The sequence below is a fragment of the Paralichthys olivaceus genome, chromosome 1 (genome assembly GCF_024713975.1).
Source record: "Paralichthys olivaceus isolate ysfri-2021 chromosome 1, ASM2471397v2, whole genome shotgun sequence".
Classification (NCBI taxonomy): Eukaryota; Metazoa; Chordata; class Actinopteri; order Pleuronectiformes; family Paralichthyidae; genus Paralichthys; species Paralichthys olivaceus.
In genome coordinates, this window is record NC_091093.1 from 23,561,445 (window position 1) to 23,579,893 (window position 18,449).

General features: G+C 40.5%; 1 protein-coding gene across 1 annotated transcript; it reads right to left on the reverse strand.

Annotated features, from left to right (window-relative positions):
• Positions 1-1,854: 1,854 nt before the first annotated feature.
• rbms1a (RNA binding motif, single stranded interacting protein 1a) lies at positions 1,855-17,825 on the reverse strand. Its single transcript, XM_020080238.2, has 14 exons — positions 17,227-17,825; positions 15,042-15,184; positions 12,920-12,978; positions 11,495-11,586; positions 10,260-10,417; positions 9,279-9,358; positions 9,052-9,152; positions 8,358-8,407; positions 8,177-8,267; positions 6,919-6,972; positions 5,973-6,074; positions 5,256-5,324; positions 4,922-4,996; positions 1,855-3,963 (listed from the first exon to the last, which is right to left on the reverse strand). Exons 1-13 carry the CDS (start codon positions 17,275-17,277, stop codon positions 4,928-4,930), a joined length of 1,119 nt encoding a protein of 372 aa, XP_019935797.1. The 5' UTR covers positions 17,278-17,825; the 3' UTR covers positions 1,855-3,963; positions 4,922-4,927.
• Positions 17,826-18,449: the final 624 nt, after the last annotated feature.

Here is an 18,449-nt window from a genome sequence, read left to right on the forward strand (position 1 = left end):
TTCAACAGGCTTATAGAATTGTTTATAAGACCATATTTAGATCCGGCTACAGTTATGATTTAGTTCAATATTATGTCAAAACACTTGAATTACAAGCACTAGTATTTTTAATTAACATTCTGATCCTGTGCTCAGACTACAGCAATGCACCAGTTCACTCCTTCAAGGCTGTTGCAGGTAAGGACTTAATAAACAGTGAAATTGCAGTGTCTCGTCTATTTGACAGTTTGATCTTCTTTCTAAAACCGAGACACTTTTGGACCAATTTAGAAATTATGGAGTAACAAGCAGTGATGGTAGCAGTGTTATATTCTTAGGGAGCATCCCATGTGTTGAATCACTGATGTGCATATCACACTAAATGAAATGACATCGGATACTGTGGCAGGCCTCCCCTCTTTAACGTCTGTGCCCGAAGTCTGACCTTGGGATTTCTCGAGGGATCAATGCCATGTGTCCCCTCAGCTGTGGAGAATTAAGAGGCAGACAGAGCGGAGGAGAGGAAAGAGAGAGAGAGACTTTGGCATCTTATGTTCAAAGAGTTGATGTCCTTACAATAGGCACTTGACTGACAGGTGTGTGTGTGTGTGTGTGTGTGTGTGTGTGTGTGTGTGTGTGTGTGTGTGTGTGTGTGTGTGTGTGTGTGTGTGTGCTTGGGCTGTATGTGACATATATTCTTGGAGTTGGGGTTGGAAGGGTGGTGTGTGTGGAAGTGGGTGTGATGACTAATCTAGCAGCCCGGTGGTTTGATCCTCTTGACGGGTAAGAGATGGGGGCATGGTGCCTTTATGTCTCCGGGATCAGCTGCACTAAGTCTGAGCTTAAAGAGGGAGATCCGGTGTAAGAGTGAAACTACAAAGGCCGTGTTCCTGAAATAGCGCAGGAGAGAATCATGAGCACACACATGTAGCACTCAGTCATCATCCGATCCATCCGAGCTTATATACATAAGATCATAGGAAATGATCTCAGATTGAAAAGTAGCTCTGGAGGACAGAGGTGTTGGTCAGATTTGTCTTACAGCGCCCCCTGCTGCCAGACACCAGTTAAACCCCTTAAATTGATCAATGAAGTGGTCAGTGGATTATTGAGGGGATTATATGATTTAAAAAAATGTTTTATGGCTGTTAATCAGTTAGATTTTGGATTTATAGGTCACAGCTCAATTTCAGACCTAAAGATGAATTTACCCATAATGCAGAATATGGCTCAGTGTGTAGAAGCTGGTTCATCATTTAACTCTAATTATCTGACCTTTCAATACAAACTGAAGACACGGCTTTAAACAAACCAAACTTGTGATCATGTGTAATCATTCCCCTTTATAGACGATTCCACGAAATACATCCAGTTGTTTTTGTGTAAACTTGCCTACAAACAAACAAAAATAACCTACTTCATGGAGGTAATGAAAAAAAACCCAACCGCTAATGAATTTATCCTCCTAACAAGTATTTCCTGTGTATCTGAAGCCTGGCGCCAAAGAGTCAAACTCGTATAAAATGTGTATGTATCATAAATCCACAGCTGCAAATGTTGATAAGATTAACATGTATGGTGGGAATGAATGGGCCACAGATGGGGTGTATGGGAAGATGGAAAGTATTGAGCAATGAGCTAAAGCATGACTGGAATGTTCATGGGACTTGTTAACAATGTGTATGAATAGAATAACAGCAGATCCATCCATTGGCTGTGCTGCTCATCCTTTTAGGCTCTGGAGCCAATCCCAGCTGACACTATAACCCATATATCGATTTATTTATCATGACTGTCTCTATCATTTAAACATCAAGACAAATGTGCAATAGCAAGAAAATACATACGCAAAAAATACCAGTCAGGAGTCGGGTGTGAGAAAGAGAAGAGCCTTTTATTAAGCACTGATTTTATTCCAGTCTTTTCAAAGGAGAGCGAGGAGAAGATTGTTTGAGAATCAGCTGAAGGTGACCGGGGAAGCAATGAGGATAACATGAACATTTTCTTTTTATATTTTTCCTTTTTTTTTTGTTTTGTTCCAGCAACAGGTGTTCAGAATAAGACAGTACACTCAGTAAAAAAGAGCCTGTTACTGCTTGTATTTTCCTACTGTGAGCATTTACAGCTACAGTACAACCGATTGAGGAGAAGCACCGTGACCATGCAGCTGTGACCATACATCTTGTTTCTCAGCCAATTTCTTAATTTGGAAATCATAAATTTAAAGAAAATTTTAAAAAAGCAAGGAAAAAAACCCACTTTTTTCCACTCTTGGCCCTAAATGTAAATAATTTATTCAACCTTTTAAACACATGTCATCAGCCATGTGAGTTTCAACTTCCATCAAATTAAAATGAAATACTGCTGATTTTCATGCATGATTGTTGCAGTTTATTTTGCAGCAGGCAAGATTTGAGTTACTTTTTTAATTCTTCCAGATTGTTCAGCATTTTATAACCAAATCACCTTAATGTGGTTAATCTGGAGAGATTTACAGTCGTAACCCAGGATTAGTGATTTTCCTTAAAGGGCGAACACAAAAGGTGATGGGAAAGTGGTGAGTCATCTAAGATCTCTCTAAAATGGCAAAGGCAAATGAATGCATGAAGCCTGCATTCATTTGTTTCAAACACACAGTAGACCAACTACTTTTGGGGAGAAGCAGGTAGTTGTCTTACTTCTGAATCTCTAAAATGGAGCATCACAACCGAACAACACTCATCACGTCGTGCAAAAACAAGAAACAACCGGGACAGATGTGGTGACGAATAAAGACGAGGCGAAGCACAAAGTTTCTGAGAGAAATGCTGCGCGTGGGAGACAAAAAACGGTACAAGTCCGATTCAGCCAGCTCCTGAGCGTGGCTTTTTGTTCTGCTTCGTCCACGCTGATGAAAAAGGGGCTTTACCTGCAAACCCCACAACACCAGCCGGCTCTGGCAGAACCATGAGGTAGATCACTTGGTCAAGCTGACCACAAGAGAAAAAACAAAACTCCTAAAAGATGCCCACTGGGTGTAAAACGTGTAATTTCATAAAAGTACGGCTCTTGTTTCATGTCATCCTAAAGTTGAAAAATTAAAAAAAAAAGGAAAGAAAAGTGAGAATAAGGAATTACCTTGCTCTGAGTTTACCACCGTTCTGTTTTCTTAGTATTGCCATGGGATTCTCATTGTCTTTATTGCTATCACATAACTCGATAGCGAAACACTCGAACAATAGAAATCTCTGTGATTTCACACACACATTTAATCAATCAGATAGAAATATTAGAAATATGACACCTGATCAAGTTTGATGAAAAAGAAAATGTCGGAGGATGTTTGATGTGACGTGAGGAAGGAAGGCACCGTTTCCAATAATAAATTCATTAATTCCCTAATGAAATGGTCACCTGTGTCAGCTGTCAAGTACAGTTGAGCATAAATTGATTCTGTGAGCTTTTCTGTGGCCACTTTAAAAACCCAAAAACATCATAAAAGAAAAAAAAAGCTATTCGGAAACATGAAACTTCAGTGCAAACAACGTTTTGCAAGGTTTTTCCATACATCACAAATAAAGGAACTATAAAATCATAGAACCCTTGAAGGGGGAGGGGGTTTGGGGGTAGCTCAATCTCATGCATTTTTATATCCCATCATACTAGGGTGTGGGGGTGGGGAGGTGGAAGGGGGGGTGGAAGTGGGGGTGGCTAAGGACGGGAGAGGCCGGGGATCCTCTGGTATTGGTTTCGAGGATCCATGAAAAAAAGAGAAAAAGAAGAGCATGTTGTTTCTTATCAAAATAAATCTCGTTTTTTTTTTTTCTGTGATTAGCCGACTGCTTGAGTCCATTTACACTGTCCTCATTTCCACCACAAACGTTGGGGCTGTGCAAAAAAAGTTCATGTGTCTGGTCCAATCAGAGAAGGCGGTGACTGCTTGCACTGTGATGTCATCAGCAACTTCTCACCTGCCGTCTGGCTCACAGAGTGAAGTGAAACAGCCTGGAAGTAAAGACACGCAAAACTGAATTTAAAGAAATAAAACTGTAAATGAATATTAACAGAGGACAGAGGAACGCTGCCACATAATGCTGAGGAGCGTTATTTATGGTCTTAATAACAAATAGATTAGTTTATCATCATTTATCAATATTCTTTTTTACCTGTATTTATTTAGTTTGTAAGTGGGTTGTTGCAATACCTGAATAACAATAATAATAATAAGAAAACATTTAAATGATAGGATAAGATAATAAACTCTTAAAATCTAAAATCTTATCTAACCATAGCTTAGCTTAGCTTACCTTATCTTATCTCTTTATATATTTGACTTTCTGCAGAGTTTGACTGTACGACGCTGCTTTCACTTTTTCTGCTGAGGTAAAATGTTTCCCTCACACTCATCTAAAACCTGAGTTTATCATGTCTGAGCAGGATTATGAGATGGCTGAACATGGTGCAACACAACATACATAGTGTGTATGATGTGTGGTGTGGAAATATGAAGCATCCGGTGCACATACACTGAAAGAAGTGTTATCAGTGAAGTGAGAGACCTCATGTGCAATGGTTAAAAAATGAGAAATATTCACATTTTCAAGTAATCTGAATTTTTCAGTGAGAATTGTTATTTATTTTAATTATTTAATTGTTTTTTTTGTTGAAAATAAATTGGTGTAAATCTAACTTATACTTTTATGTCTAAGGTTTCTGAAGGTTTTTTTTTTTAATACTCTTGAATCCATGAATCCTTGAAGCCATTTGTAACTTTTTTTTTTATAAAAATCCCAGAAAACCTTTTCATTAATGGCTGATACTGATTGTTGAAGCCTTAGTCATTGACTGATCACCCATCAATAAAGGAGATACCACGACATATAAACCCTTAGTAACTTCTGTGGCAGATACATTGCTGAAATAAACAAGTGTCCGGTTCGTACGTCACATGGCTGAAACGCACCTGTGATTACTTGCTGAGCTGACTGTAAGGAGATGAGTTGTTAGAAGAGTCCACTTGCTGTGGCGTGCCATTTTCCTGAAAAGAAAAACATCGTCTCTCATTTAGAACGTGATAATAACTGCCTTCACTGTGTTTGCACTGAGATAATTGATGGTTTCACAGGACCAACACTTCAAAACAAACCCAAGGCCTCCTGAATAGAAGTGGACTGGATTGGCTTGGGGTTGTTATAATTTTCTAAAAGAGTTATTGTTTTAGGGATATATTGTAGTTAAATGACACTGGGAAGGAGGTGGATGAAGATTTGAACGAGAACAAGATGTGATAAACTTACAGGTGGTGCCTGCATGGGAGGATACTGAGACATGTAAGCTCCCTGGACACCAGGGTTGGCAGTAATGTACTGTAAGAAAAGAAAAGTAAATACAATTAGAGCCAAACAATGATTGATGTATAAATTGAAGTATAGTCCAGCCTGAAGGACGGCCTTGCTATACAAGCATCTTGTGTTACTTAACTTTAGGTTCTAGCACTTTACATATGACACAACTGATCTAAAGTTATAGTGCAAGAAGAACCAAAACCACAAGAAGGAAGAAAATGAAAACACAGAAAATAACACGTTAACCCAGTGATAACAGGGAAATTCATACAGCTACTGAGAAAACGCTGTTGCCATAGCAATAAGCCTCAGATCTAACGGATGTCTGGTCTCTTTTGGTGTTTTATACTGATATTAGGATGTGATATATATATATAGCTTGTAAATATGGAACGATTTCGGCTGAGAATCACAAATATTAAACTCTAATAATCTTAATCCATTCAGAAGAATTAAGAAATTCAACGAATACAAAATAAAGATTTCAGGTGAAAAACTCAAGTATGTCCACGTAAAGATGATGAAGGTGATACATTTATAATCACAGCATAAACTGAAACCAGCGTTTTCCTCAAAATATCTGTGAGAATTTTTGATTTTCTTGTACCAGACAGATTAAATGTGATAAACACTGAGTGAGGATGTAGGAGATCCCAGACTTCCACTCACCGCTCCAGTGTTTCCCAACGACAGCTGTCCCATCTGCTGAGTAATCATGGCTGAGGGGTGCAGTGACATGGAGGGATCCACAGAGGGAGACATCACAGAAGCCTGTAACACAAAGCAGATCCGTTTATTAAACGACATATCACATGAAACAGTTACACAAACTGAATCAATCTGATGAAACACAAATAACACATAAAGACTGCAACAGGAGTTCTGTGTATAAATAAAACACAAGTCACTGTTTAAAAGCTTCATATGTAAGACGCAGCAGAAAGATCAGATGCAAAAAAACATGTTTCTTAGTGGGTTTGAGAAAATGTAAACTAATATATCCGCAGTCTGCAGCATTCAGGGGTGAGTGTTAAGTATTCTGAGCTCCCGGGCTGCGTGTTAAGGGAAAGTATGACATAGGCAGCTCTGCTCTGTCTTCAGATGGCGTGTACTCCTTTAAACATGATGCCTTCAGGGAATAGACCATTTCCTTGTAAAAAGTGGGGGAGGGGGCAGATCAGCAGAGACACTTGTTCCGCTGGAAACCATCTGTTGGAAGAGTCAAAGAGTCACAAGACTGTCTGCTTCAGGCATTTCCTGCTGGATCCGAAGAGAGGAGGAGGAGGAGGCCGAAGGGGGGACGGAATGTCTGTTTCGTTGTTCCATTCCTCTTTCAGACATGCTCCCAACACACACACACACATATATATACACACACTTACAGTATATAAAAACACAGTGGCTGTATTTCCCAGAAGTCAGCTCTGTCCTTCAACATTTGGGAAAGATTTACAGACATTGTTTGTTTGATGGCGTCGGCAGAATGGCCCAATCTAAAATAACACTGTTACTGAGCTACTGTGAGCTCAGAGTCTCAGCTGTAGGCTGTGCCACACACCCATTTCCTGTACACAGAATAGGAGGGGAGTGTGAAGGAACGCTGTCGTTCCCTTACCGGGTGTTGCATGATGTATGGTTGATGAGCCGCCACCCAAGAATGACTCTGTACCTGACAGAGGAAACAGAAGAAGACAAAGTTCAATGTGTGTCTGCATTAAGCAATATAACAGCTCATCCATTGAGGCAGCCACTAAACTATATGATATATATATGTATATATAGACAAAACAAACTCAATACATTGCAAAGCAGGAGGAAGGGGAATTCCTTAGCTTTGGGGCAGCTACTGAGAAAACCCCGTCATTTGAGCCTCTGATCTAGAGGATCTCAGATCTCTGGCAGCGAGGCGTGGGGACATTAAGAGGGGTCTTAATTTATTTATTGGTTGTGGAATGCACTACTGTATGTATGTATGTATGTATAAGAGCCTAGCCCAGACATGTACTGACGAGTAGAGATGTTCCAATCGCTATGGAGTAACACTCCAGCACCATTTTGAAAAATGACATTAAGATCACACTGATGCTTGTTTAAGAATTAATTTTTCTAGAAAATGTGATTTTAATACGTTATTTTAATTTTACAAAAATGAAGTCAAACATCATGATGGACATCTGAAACTGATTAGTGATTGGTCAAGCGCGTGTATCGTACAATCTCACTACGGCAGCTCCAACCCCCCATTGCTTTACTGCGCAGACTCTAAATGAGATGATGGCAGCGTAAATAAGCAGAATATTTTGGCTTTATTGCTGGATAGTGGGAGGATAGCCATCTTTATAGACATCACCATACTTCAGTGTGTGTACTGGCATTTAATGGACACCTGGAGGGGTGCGTCTGAGAGGAACTGCCTCCTCCATCTGATTTAAAAGTGAGCTGTGGTCAAAACTATTTGTGGATAAGGACAAAAAACAAGAATGCAATCAGTGAGTGTTTATAGCATCTGGTAGAGGACTCTATTCCAAACCTGTGTGTGTTGAAACCCTGCTCAACGAGCCCCTGCATTCATCCCTCCAGACTGAATTTCAAGCAAAGGATGTTGTCAGCGCACGGAAGTGTTTGTGGTGAATAGAAAGATGATGAATCAAGCAGGAATCCACTTGTGAAAAAGCATGACTCAGAGAGAGAACTTCACCCGTGTGAAACACGAAGCTTTCTGCTGTATACACATCAAGTGTGAGGTGGTCCGGAGCAGTTTTATCACCACATCTGTAGCAACACCCACACACAAGCAAAGATAGGGCCTAACACACCTAACACACAGCATTTCCTGCTGGATGTTGGACCATTAAAGGGATCTTGTGCAATACCTGGTAAGCAGAGACTGGAGACATGTATGGAGACATCGCAGGCTGCACAGTCATTATCCTGTTGGTCACTGGATACGGAGAAGGATAGTACCTAGGGAACAAAAGATAGTTTTTCAAAATGAAGCTGAGGATTTCTGAGGCCAGTAAAAAGTTGATGTCATGAACTCTTAACACAACCTACCCATTCTGTATAGCTGCGGAGGAGGGGTCATAGGTGAGAGTCATGGCACCCTAAGATGAGGGAACAGACAATTATTATTAGACTTAGAAGAATTTTTTATCAACGCATCATAACAATTTAACCCAAAATGAAATTAAGTTCAGTACATGTGAAAATGGTAAAATATAAATATGGCAACGTATCTTGTACCTTAAAACACAGATTGTATACCGTGGCCTTTGTGAACCCCCTATTTTATTTTATCTGATTATCACACATTGTTTGTATTCGATTTATTTTATTTACTGACCTTCTTTTGATAAAGGATTGCTTAACATTTAAACAGTTTTAAATTTCATCATTTTGTCTTATAAAGCAGTTTGTGGTATATAAATAGAGTGAATAATTTATATAATAATTAATTATCCAGGATTATATAATAAATGTTTTATATATATTTATATAAGACAAATGATCATTTAAAAAGTAGTTAAAGTATTTTTTTTAAATAGGAATAATTTAAAACATTAAGCTGTACACAGCACTCTGATTCAGGCTTTTGTGAATGTATGACATCTTTTGAACCTTTGTGTGTGAGCAGGGTGTACTTGTATGCATGCCACACTAATAAAAACTTAATTCATTCTCGTGGCATAAATTAGTAGCATAGAGGCAAAAGGTTAAAGTTACAGTAACACGAAAGGTGGACACATACTAGTCTAAAATCCCCCGTCTGTCCGTTGGGAGCGAATCCACTGTGAGCGTGTTTCTTCCTTTGACTGTCTGCAAACTTACACAGCAACGGCTGAGGAGGAGCTGGGAGCAGAGCACAAGGAGAAAAAAAACAAACGTATTAACAGTCACTCAACAATCAATCATCACCACCTCCACAATTCTTTCATGGGGGAGGAAAATGTACAGTGAGGTGAAATTCTTTCCTACCCAGACCTCCAGTAGCTATCTTGATAAATTTTCCATTAAAGTGGGTGATGACTGCGTTACACTGCTCCGTTGTGTCCATCCTGACAGGGCAGAAGATAAAACAACACCCATGACTCATCATTGAATAACACAGAGTCGTCTACGGTACAAAGAGAATCCTGAACAGAAAGAGGTATTGTTAAGCATGATGCACACTAGGATAACTTTTAGCACACCTCATACAAAATCTGCACATGACCATTAAATGCTACTTCACAATCTGCACAGTCGAGACGGATCCTGACACAAATATTCTTGCCCTTATGTGTAAATAGAACAGGACCTTATCAAGGGTATATCGGCTTGTCACAGCAGGTTTATCAGTTTCAAGATTCAGTGTGAAAACCATTTTGAAGATCATGGGTGGGTAACAAACATCAAAGACAAAGTTCAACACCAGCTTGTGTCTTGCATGAGATCAGATTTACATGGTTTGCTATTACAAGACTTGTGACAGCAGTTTAAACACAAAACAAGTCCTGTGCAGACGACTGGACATGATTGACTACAATGACTTAAAGTGTCACACTAAAATTTGCAAAATGTGAAATTAAAACAGGAAGATGTTGATACCAGGTCTGAACAGGAACAAAACTGGACGTTTTTCAACATTATTGTCGATTTCTCAGAGAATAATTCATGGTTCTTCATGACCAAAAATATTCATGAGTGTGTGAAATTTGATGCAGATCCAAATGATTAAATCTACTGCCTTTAAATGGAGTTTCATATAGGGACTCATGTGCTCTCTGGTTGTCATTGTAGTTATGATTTTATAATTATCTTTCTGGACAAAATGTTTGTTTATAAATGATTGTTCTTGCAAAGTAGCATTAATCAGTGTGAACTGAGTGTCAAGCCTGTGGGTTTATTCTGCAAATACAAAGGTGATTCCTCTGTGACTAATTAAATGCTGCTTTCTTTCAATTATCTGAAACTGACCTGGCGAAGCCCACACCTCGGCTGTTGCCGCTGTAGTCTCGGAGGATCCGCGTGGACACGACCTGGCCAAACGGCTGCAGCATGTTCTCCAACTCCTTCTCGTCCACAGAGAGAGGCAAGTTGGAAATGTAAAGATTTGTTGGGTCCTGCTCCTGTTGCTGGAAGAGGAAGGAAAAAAAGAGAAAATATTTTAAATGTGATGTGTTTTATCGTGTGTTTTGCATGTAACATCTGACCTGAGATTGAGCCACTCGCCAAAATGGAATGTTTCTCATACAGCGAGCAGAGGAGTAGATAAAGGCAGCGCAGCAATTACTTTCAATGACAAATCGGACAGAATTTATTTTTCTCTGGTATGAGACTTGTCTGGCTGGATGAGGATTTGAAAAGCAGCTGAAGAATGGTTTACGGTCAGAGGAAGACATTTGGTTAAACAAACACTATAAGTTCTTATGCACACACGCACAAACTGAAACACACTCCATCTTAACTGTGCAGCAGCTCAGCGCCTCCACGGTCTTCCCTAGAAACAGCAGGAGAGCAGCGTAGCCTAGCTACCGCGACACACAAACTGTGTTCTGCTGTTTGTTCCGAACAGAGCGGCCACATGCAGGTCTCCAGACAGCAACCCTTCCTCAGTGAACAAGGAAAGAGAGTCGCAAATGGAAGGGACTTTAAAGAAAATATCTGATGATCAGGATTATTTCCGCTGTCCTCTACCAGAGAAATGACAGATGTAATGCAGATAATATTGCAGATGTTGTCTAAAAATATGATTTGAAAAATGGGTGCGCTTTACTTTAAATGAGTCACAGAGGATCGACTATGAGTCAGAGTAGTAGTACTGCTGCTGTAGTGCTTTGGTGCAGAAATATATCAGTATGTATGAGTGGTAAATGTAAAATCAAACTTTACATTGTCTGCACAGTCTTAACCTGGGATTGGTGTGCATGTGTGTGAGCTGCGGTTGCTGTTAGTGACCTGTCACACTGACTGACAGGCTGTTTGGCAGCGAGAGACGTGACATCTGGTTTCTACAGTGAAAGTAAATGGGGTCACGGGAAGAACAGCTTGTCAGCTGAGGTCACGTGACCAGTCTAATGTCGTTCGCCAACACACCCCGGACACATGCACACATTAAAGAAGAACAGGCCCGCAGAGATGTTCACAGGCAAGGCAAATATGCACATACGCACACGCTTGCACAGACACACACACACACGCCTGTATCTCACCTTGGCCATCTGGGCCTGTATGCCGCTGGTTTTCAGAGCATGTACAGCCTTTAAAGCAGCTCCTGGGCTGTCAAAGTCCACAAAGCCGTAACCTGTATTTGGAAGAACAGTATTTACATGATCAGCCAACAAATAATAGTCAAACCACCTATTGTAAATGGAATCCTGTTACTGAGGGATTGGTCATACGTTGATATTCATTGTTCGATACTGTACATTTATCAAGATGTATTTTAAATTATGAATCAATGATGTCGTCTATATTTATGGAGCCTTTTTTACGGATCTGATTTCTCTCATTGGTTGCTGCATTATTTTAAGTAACACTTTGATGAGAAGCAGGACCCCACTCTAAAATGTTGCTGTTCACAATTGTCTTTTCTTTCTCTCATAAGAAATGAATGATCTTAATATTTGAACTCAATTCTGATCTCTGAGCTCAGTTATGTCTTGGAGAAAAGGGCAATGAAGACCAAGAAGAGATCTTATTTTGAATTGTCCCTTTCTCTGGGTATATATGTGGCATGATCCAGCAGCGAGTTATCTTAGCTTAGCATAAAGACTGGACACAGAGGGATACATCTAGCCTGGCCCTTTCCAAATAGAAGAAGGCCATCCAGTTCATATGAAGCTAAATGATTAACACATTTGATCTTGTTTGTTTAATGTGAACAAAACAGTATGCAACTGCAACTGAAGTGTGTAAATGACATGTTGAAGTTGTGCAGGGGATTAATTCTTTGCTGAGAACAACAATTCAGAGACCTTTAGTCAAAATGTCAAACTGTTAACCGGTTTCTATGTCTATGATAAATTGCACACACTTTCCAGGCCCTTTCACCATTTTCCAAAGCACACCAGGCTCGTTCTGATTCATGAATATGTTTTCCCATCATCCTGTCCCTCACTAGTTTCTATGTATTTCAATACTGTGTAAATCTGAGACTCTTGAGCTGTCTAATCCATCATAATCTGCCTTTGTTTCAGTCAAACTCACTGTACGGTATCACTGCATTGTAATGCAGTTCAGGGGTCGTAAATCAACATACGTTCAGCTGTGGTGTCAAACCACAATGTAACAAGTTTGACAAAAATAAAAGCAGACGTATCCACTGTTGCTGTGTTCACAGTGATGGATCACCCAACTCGAGGAAGCATTAGACTAGCAATGGATGGAAAATCATGAGCAGCAGGGAAGGAGTGGAAATTCATTCTAAACAGCATGGAACATGTTAAAGGAATTATCTGCAGTCATGTACAGTCATACACAGCATGCAAGCAAAAACATCAACTGTTACATTGATGAGGCTCCATATTTAGACATGCAGCAGAGATACACTCAATGATGATAAAATATAGATTTTCTTCTTATCGAACAAAGCTGAGCAATAATGGCTACTAGCGTGAGTTAATGACCTTACTGACCTTTACATTTGTTGGTTGTCTTGTCCAGGATTGCCTTTGCTGACTGAATCTTTCCATACCTGAGCAAACATGAACTTAAAGGTTACTGTCAAAACAAAAACCTCTCTGAAAATATTGAACAAGAGACACTGGTGATCAAGGAATCGGCTCGGCCTTCTCATTACCTCCCCGAGGAGGTTATGTTTTCACCTCTGTCCGTTTGTTTGTTAGCTGGATTGCACAAAATCTGTGTATTTCCACAAAACTCGGGGAAAGAATGGGACATGGGCCAAGAGAGAAGACATTCAATTTTGGGGCAGATGTGGACAAACCACTTTTACGAAAAGGGGCATTTCGTTTTTGTTTTAAAACATTTTCGAAAATTTCTCAGGGAATAATACATGGATTTTGATGAAAAAGAGACTGATATTCATGAATGTGTGTAATTTGGTGCTTGATTGAATTTACTGTTGGGCCATGGTAGAGGTTTGCGCTCTACTGAGTGCCATTCTTGTTATGTAGTGTTCATGTCAGTTAAATTTCTGTGTATCCCTGAGGATGTAATTTGTTCAGAGAGTAACTTCATTAATCGCAAAGATATCAAACAGCAGAAAAGGACGATTTATGAAAATTATAAAAAGTAGTAATGCTCATTGAGATGCCTGCAGATTTCAGGAGCGCATAGTGTACATCACTAAACTCTGCTACATGTTACCAAACACTGATAAACTTCAGGCTCTGTCTAACTTTATAATAATTTGAACTGTGACAAGCTGTGAGCTGCTTTCTGAATGCCTAGCTTACATCACCATTCAGACCTTGTTGCTATGAAAAGCGCTTTCATTTCTGCTTTGTGCTGCCAAACACCACTGGGAGCATGAACAAAACACAAGCAAACAGGACACAAACAGCTGCTGCGGCTGGTTACATGGGTGAATGCCTCTCCCCATATGTTCGGGAGTCAGAGGGAACGAGAGTAGACAAAACTCCACTAATGATGGCGTCCACCGCACTAACTACTCCGACAGACGCCTGTAGTATCAAGTAGTGAACGTTCCCCTGGCTACTTTGCATAACTCGTTTTTTCTTTTGGATGTTATGTTTGCTTCACATCCCACGGTGGAGCGATGACTTCTCCGTGTTTATAGAGGTGCGGTGGTTGGAGCGTTTCATGTGTCAGCGCACACTATGGTTAAACCAGTGCATAATTCTGAATACCAACATTGATGTTTTTGCTCGAAAACATCAAATACTCAAACAAGTATTTTCGATCAATTTTTGAATTAAATGTTTTTTTTATTTAGCTATTCAAAGGCTATTTATTTAGTGAAATTTCCCAAACTTCTCTTGTCATTATCGAGTAAACAGCTTTATAAATGTTGTTGACAGGATGTTTTGATGAAACCCAGAGTGATTCATCAAAACATTCTGTCAACAAATTCAATTTGTAGAAGCTCGTAATTAAATTGGGAAATGCCTGTTTTTATTTTCATGCCAAGAGCTAAATGAGAAGACTGCTAACACTCTCATAGCTAGCTGTACAGGAAATATGAAGCTAGCAACCTCAGCTAGTTAGCTTAGCACAAAGACTAGAGACGGGGAAACAGCCAGCCTGGCTCTGTCCTAAGGTAACGAAATACATCTAATGTTACCAGCCCTTAAAAATTCACTGATAAACATTATACATCTTGCATGTGAAATATAACTTGTTATGGTTTTACAGTTGTTTTCAGTCTTTGTGCAAAGCTAAGCTAGCATTTCCTGGCTGTGGCTTCATATTCAGAGTAGACACGAGTGTTTGGCAAACTTCTCATCAAAGTCTTGACATTTCTCAAAATACGTGTCAAAATATTTCATTACAACAATTAATATACTAAAAACACTACTTTATGGTCTTATTAACTTGAATGTGGAACAAAATAAGTTTTAGACTTTATTTGTGCACAGTATGTTATCTGTGGTCATCAAGTCAGACAGGGATGACTTTGGTATTTGAAATTCTACAGCCTGCTGCTGGCCCCTTTTTTCAGCAAACAAGCATATCAGTGACAAAACACTGCTGTGCACACACAAGCATACTTGTAGTTTCCAGTGTGTGTGTGTGTGTGTGTGTGTGTGTGTGTGTGTGTGTGTTTGTACTCACTGGTGACAGAGTTTGACCAGGTCCAGGTCTGTAGTGGCGGGAGGCAGGCCGCGGATGTACAGGTTAGTTTTGCTGAGCTGCTCCAGGCCTGTGCTGCTGCTGTTGCTGCTGCTGCCGGGACTGGACGGAGTCATGGGGTACGACTGCACACAGGAAACCCACTGTTAGGACGTGTATGGGAGCTAGATAATCTAATTTAAACCCAGGTCAACGGTGATCACAAGAACATCTCATCTTTTCTGTGTAACAGTAAGTTGAGCTCTTTTACATAAGGTGATAAGCATCGTTCATCTGTGATCCACACAACAGTCAGTTTTCTACATTGGGACAACAGGCTCCAGTGGCCATTTTCTGGAGTAATGTTAAGCACATTACTTAAGTGCGATTTTGAGGTTTTTGTACTTGAGTATCATTATTCCCTCTGAACTGAGGGCTTCTGCATCATGAATACCTTCAACTTTGATTCTTAAAGTACATTTTCCTTTATAATACAGCACCATTTTAAATATGACACTTACCCCACCTCTGGGATTGGCTACAACCACCCCGCGAAGGATAGATGTTATAATGGATGCATGGACTTGTAATGGTAATGTGAAGTAACTATTTTTAGACTATAACATCTCTACTTTTTCCTCAGTAAAAGATTTGAAAATAGTTCTTCCACCACTGTCAGGGTCTCAGTGTAAGGCAGGTTTTACCTTCAAATTCCTGGTTGTTGTAAAATGTAATATATTTATTCTGGGATGTGGGTGTTGATGATTCACAATTTGATTAAATCCGTGTTCACATCTTCACATCCTGCAGTTGTGTTTATCACAAACCTACAGTTTTCTTCATTCCTGTGAGCCAAACCACACCGCGCTGCCCTGCAAAGCATTTCCTTCCCCTTACTCATTCATTAAAATAGCTCCCAGCCACACCAAACCATCTCCAGATCAGATCAAAGTCAAAGGCATGACAGAATCACACCATCTGTCCATAACCAAAGGACAATCTGCTCCAAGTGCCAAATCCATGGGTATAACTATGTTCGCGCCAACAAGAATCACTGACATACCCCTCCAGAGTCTTGTGACGGTTGAACATTCGCAGCAGCTATTTTTCTTTTACAGATGAGGAATTGATTGCTGTGGCAGGAACATCTGTTCGGCCTGTTATGTGTTCAAGTGGAGGCCTTACATTTTTGTTGGTATGCAATTACCACGCTAACTTTATTTGAGACCACCACAGGTTCACATAAGGCCTCAGAGAGCATGCATGGTCTCCATTAAAGACAGCAGTTAACTGTATTTCACAGACACAATATGAAATAGTAGAGCAGACTAAACCTGTGTTAATGATTACACTGAAAACCCATTCACTGCTTCACTGCGGGGGGTTTAGATTCATATCCTCAAAGGCATCAAGCACTATTTTCCAATTAAATATTACAGCTGGTATATTACAACCTGAAACCCTCAATCCACCTTATCTGATTCAGGCATCTCTGTCATCACAGGGGCCTTCTATTCTCATCTTCCATCTCAATCAAAAGGTGTGATGGGAAAACAGATGGGTCTTCGATTACATTTTTTTTAGTTCACCTGAGAGGTCAAAATGAAGGATGCGATCAGCACAGTTCACTCCAGCCCACTGACACACATTACATTACCTTAGCCTGAGCTATCTTCCCCCACTCCCACCCCCTCCCTGGATTCACCCAGAATATATTAACCTATAAAACATACTACAGTTCCCGTCATGCATATTGACCACAGCAGGCGATTGACTGGGCAAACAAGGTTATATGGACATAATAATGAAGGAGCTGCACATCTGGTCAGAAGCTGGGTTTATCTCAACATGAAGCCTAACAGATGATCAAGCTTCCCAAGTCGGACTAAAACGAATGGATCTGTATTTATTACATGTTGTTGTATAGAATTAAATTAATCTAGGGTGAAAATGATGTTATTAAAACGCATATATTCCACATGGAAGCCGGGGAGGGCTCTCCAATGTCATATCTGGCTGCCATTATTCCGAGTGTGTGTGTGTGTGTGTGTGTGTGTGTGTGTGTGTGTGTGTGTGTGTGTGTGTGTGTGTGAGCAAAAAAAAAAAAAAAGTAGGCAGAGATTAAAGAAATGATAGATAATAATAAAGTGCGTGTGTGTGCGTGTGTGTGTGCGTGTGTGTGACCTACCTGCTTACGATTGGCTGTCTTCAGCGGGTTGCCCGTGTTTGCAAAGATCATCCTGGAGGTTACAGATGATATTTTTCTCCCCCCCTCCGCCACAAATAAAAAAATCGCAAAAAGAGAGGAGACGGAATCCAAGCGACGAGAGGAGAACTGTGAATGAGCCGGTGGGTTCAGATCATACTGAGGATGGTTGATTACTAAGAAATAGATCCTGCATAGGTGGAGTGACACATCTATGGGGACAGATGCAGGAGATGGAGCAGCTCTCCGGTCCGGTTCATTGATCTACGACGTCCTGCTGCAGACCTCAGTCCCACCTACTACAGACCCAACCATCTGCGCCGCTGCGGGGGTGTCCGCCGTCACACGAAGCCGCACGGACGCCGCATTCAAACCCGCACCGGAGCCCCGTGTCGTTGCGTTAAAGGCGCGTGGGTGCGTCTGGTGTCCGCGGCTTCGTGCGTGATCCGATTCGAAAAAGCACACGATGCGTTCGGTTTGCAGAAGCGCATACGACCCCCTCACCGCCTTTCATGTTGTCGTCGTCCGCACATACCAAACATTCTTCACCCCCACCTCCTCCAACCACACACACACACACACACACACACACACACACACACACACACACACACACACACACACACACACACACACACACACACACACACACACCTCTTCCTCTTCCTACCCTTCCCCCCATCCAACACACTACATGTCAGAGAATCAGGATGCAATGAAATATAAGCAGGGCCCTGGCCTCCGCTGGAGGTCACAGTCTCCGTGTAAACACAACCATACACCACAGTGGGTTAATCATGAGCAACAACAAATATAAAAAAAACCAGGCAGCAAATATTTCTAAAGAACACATTGTTCTTAAAAAAAACTAATTTACTTTACTTTATACAACGTGTAGCCTCCTGCTTTCTGATTTGCAGCATGTGTCCTACATGGGCTGCGTGGGGTGGTTCAGCTCAGTTTACAACTAAATTCATTTTTTCCACAAAAAGATTTGTCACTGAAAACAAAGCAATAAGTTCATAGAAATAGGCAGAAAAGGTGTTGGCGGAAGGAGATGCCCACCTTTCATAACCTGAAGAATTCAACTACCAAACCTGTGAGGCCCGAAAATCAAAAAATATGCCCACGTCTCCATGTGTTTTTTTTACTTTTTTAAACAAAGAAATGGAGCTACACCTTTTTAATTCATTGTAATTATATTT

Bases quoted from the DNA above. Each gene is read 5' to 3' on its own strand.
- rbms1a (XM_020080238.2), bottom strand. From the start codon at position 17,277: ATGATCTTTGCAAACACGGGCAACCCGCTGAAGACAGCCAATCGTAAG. The intron at 11,587-12,919 runs GTCAGTAAGGTC...TTCCAAATACAG, and splicing joins GACAACCAACAAATGTAAAG to GTTACGGCTTTGTGGACTTT. The intron at 8,268-8,357 runs GTAGGTTGTGTT...TTTGTTCCCTAG, and splicing joins TCCGCAGCTATACAGAATGG to GTACTATCCTTCTCCGTATC.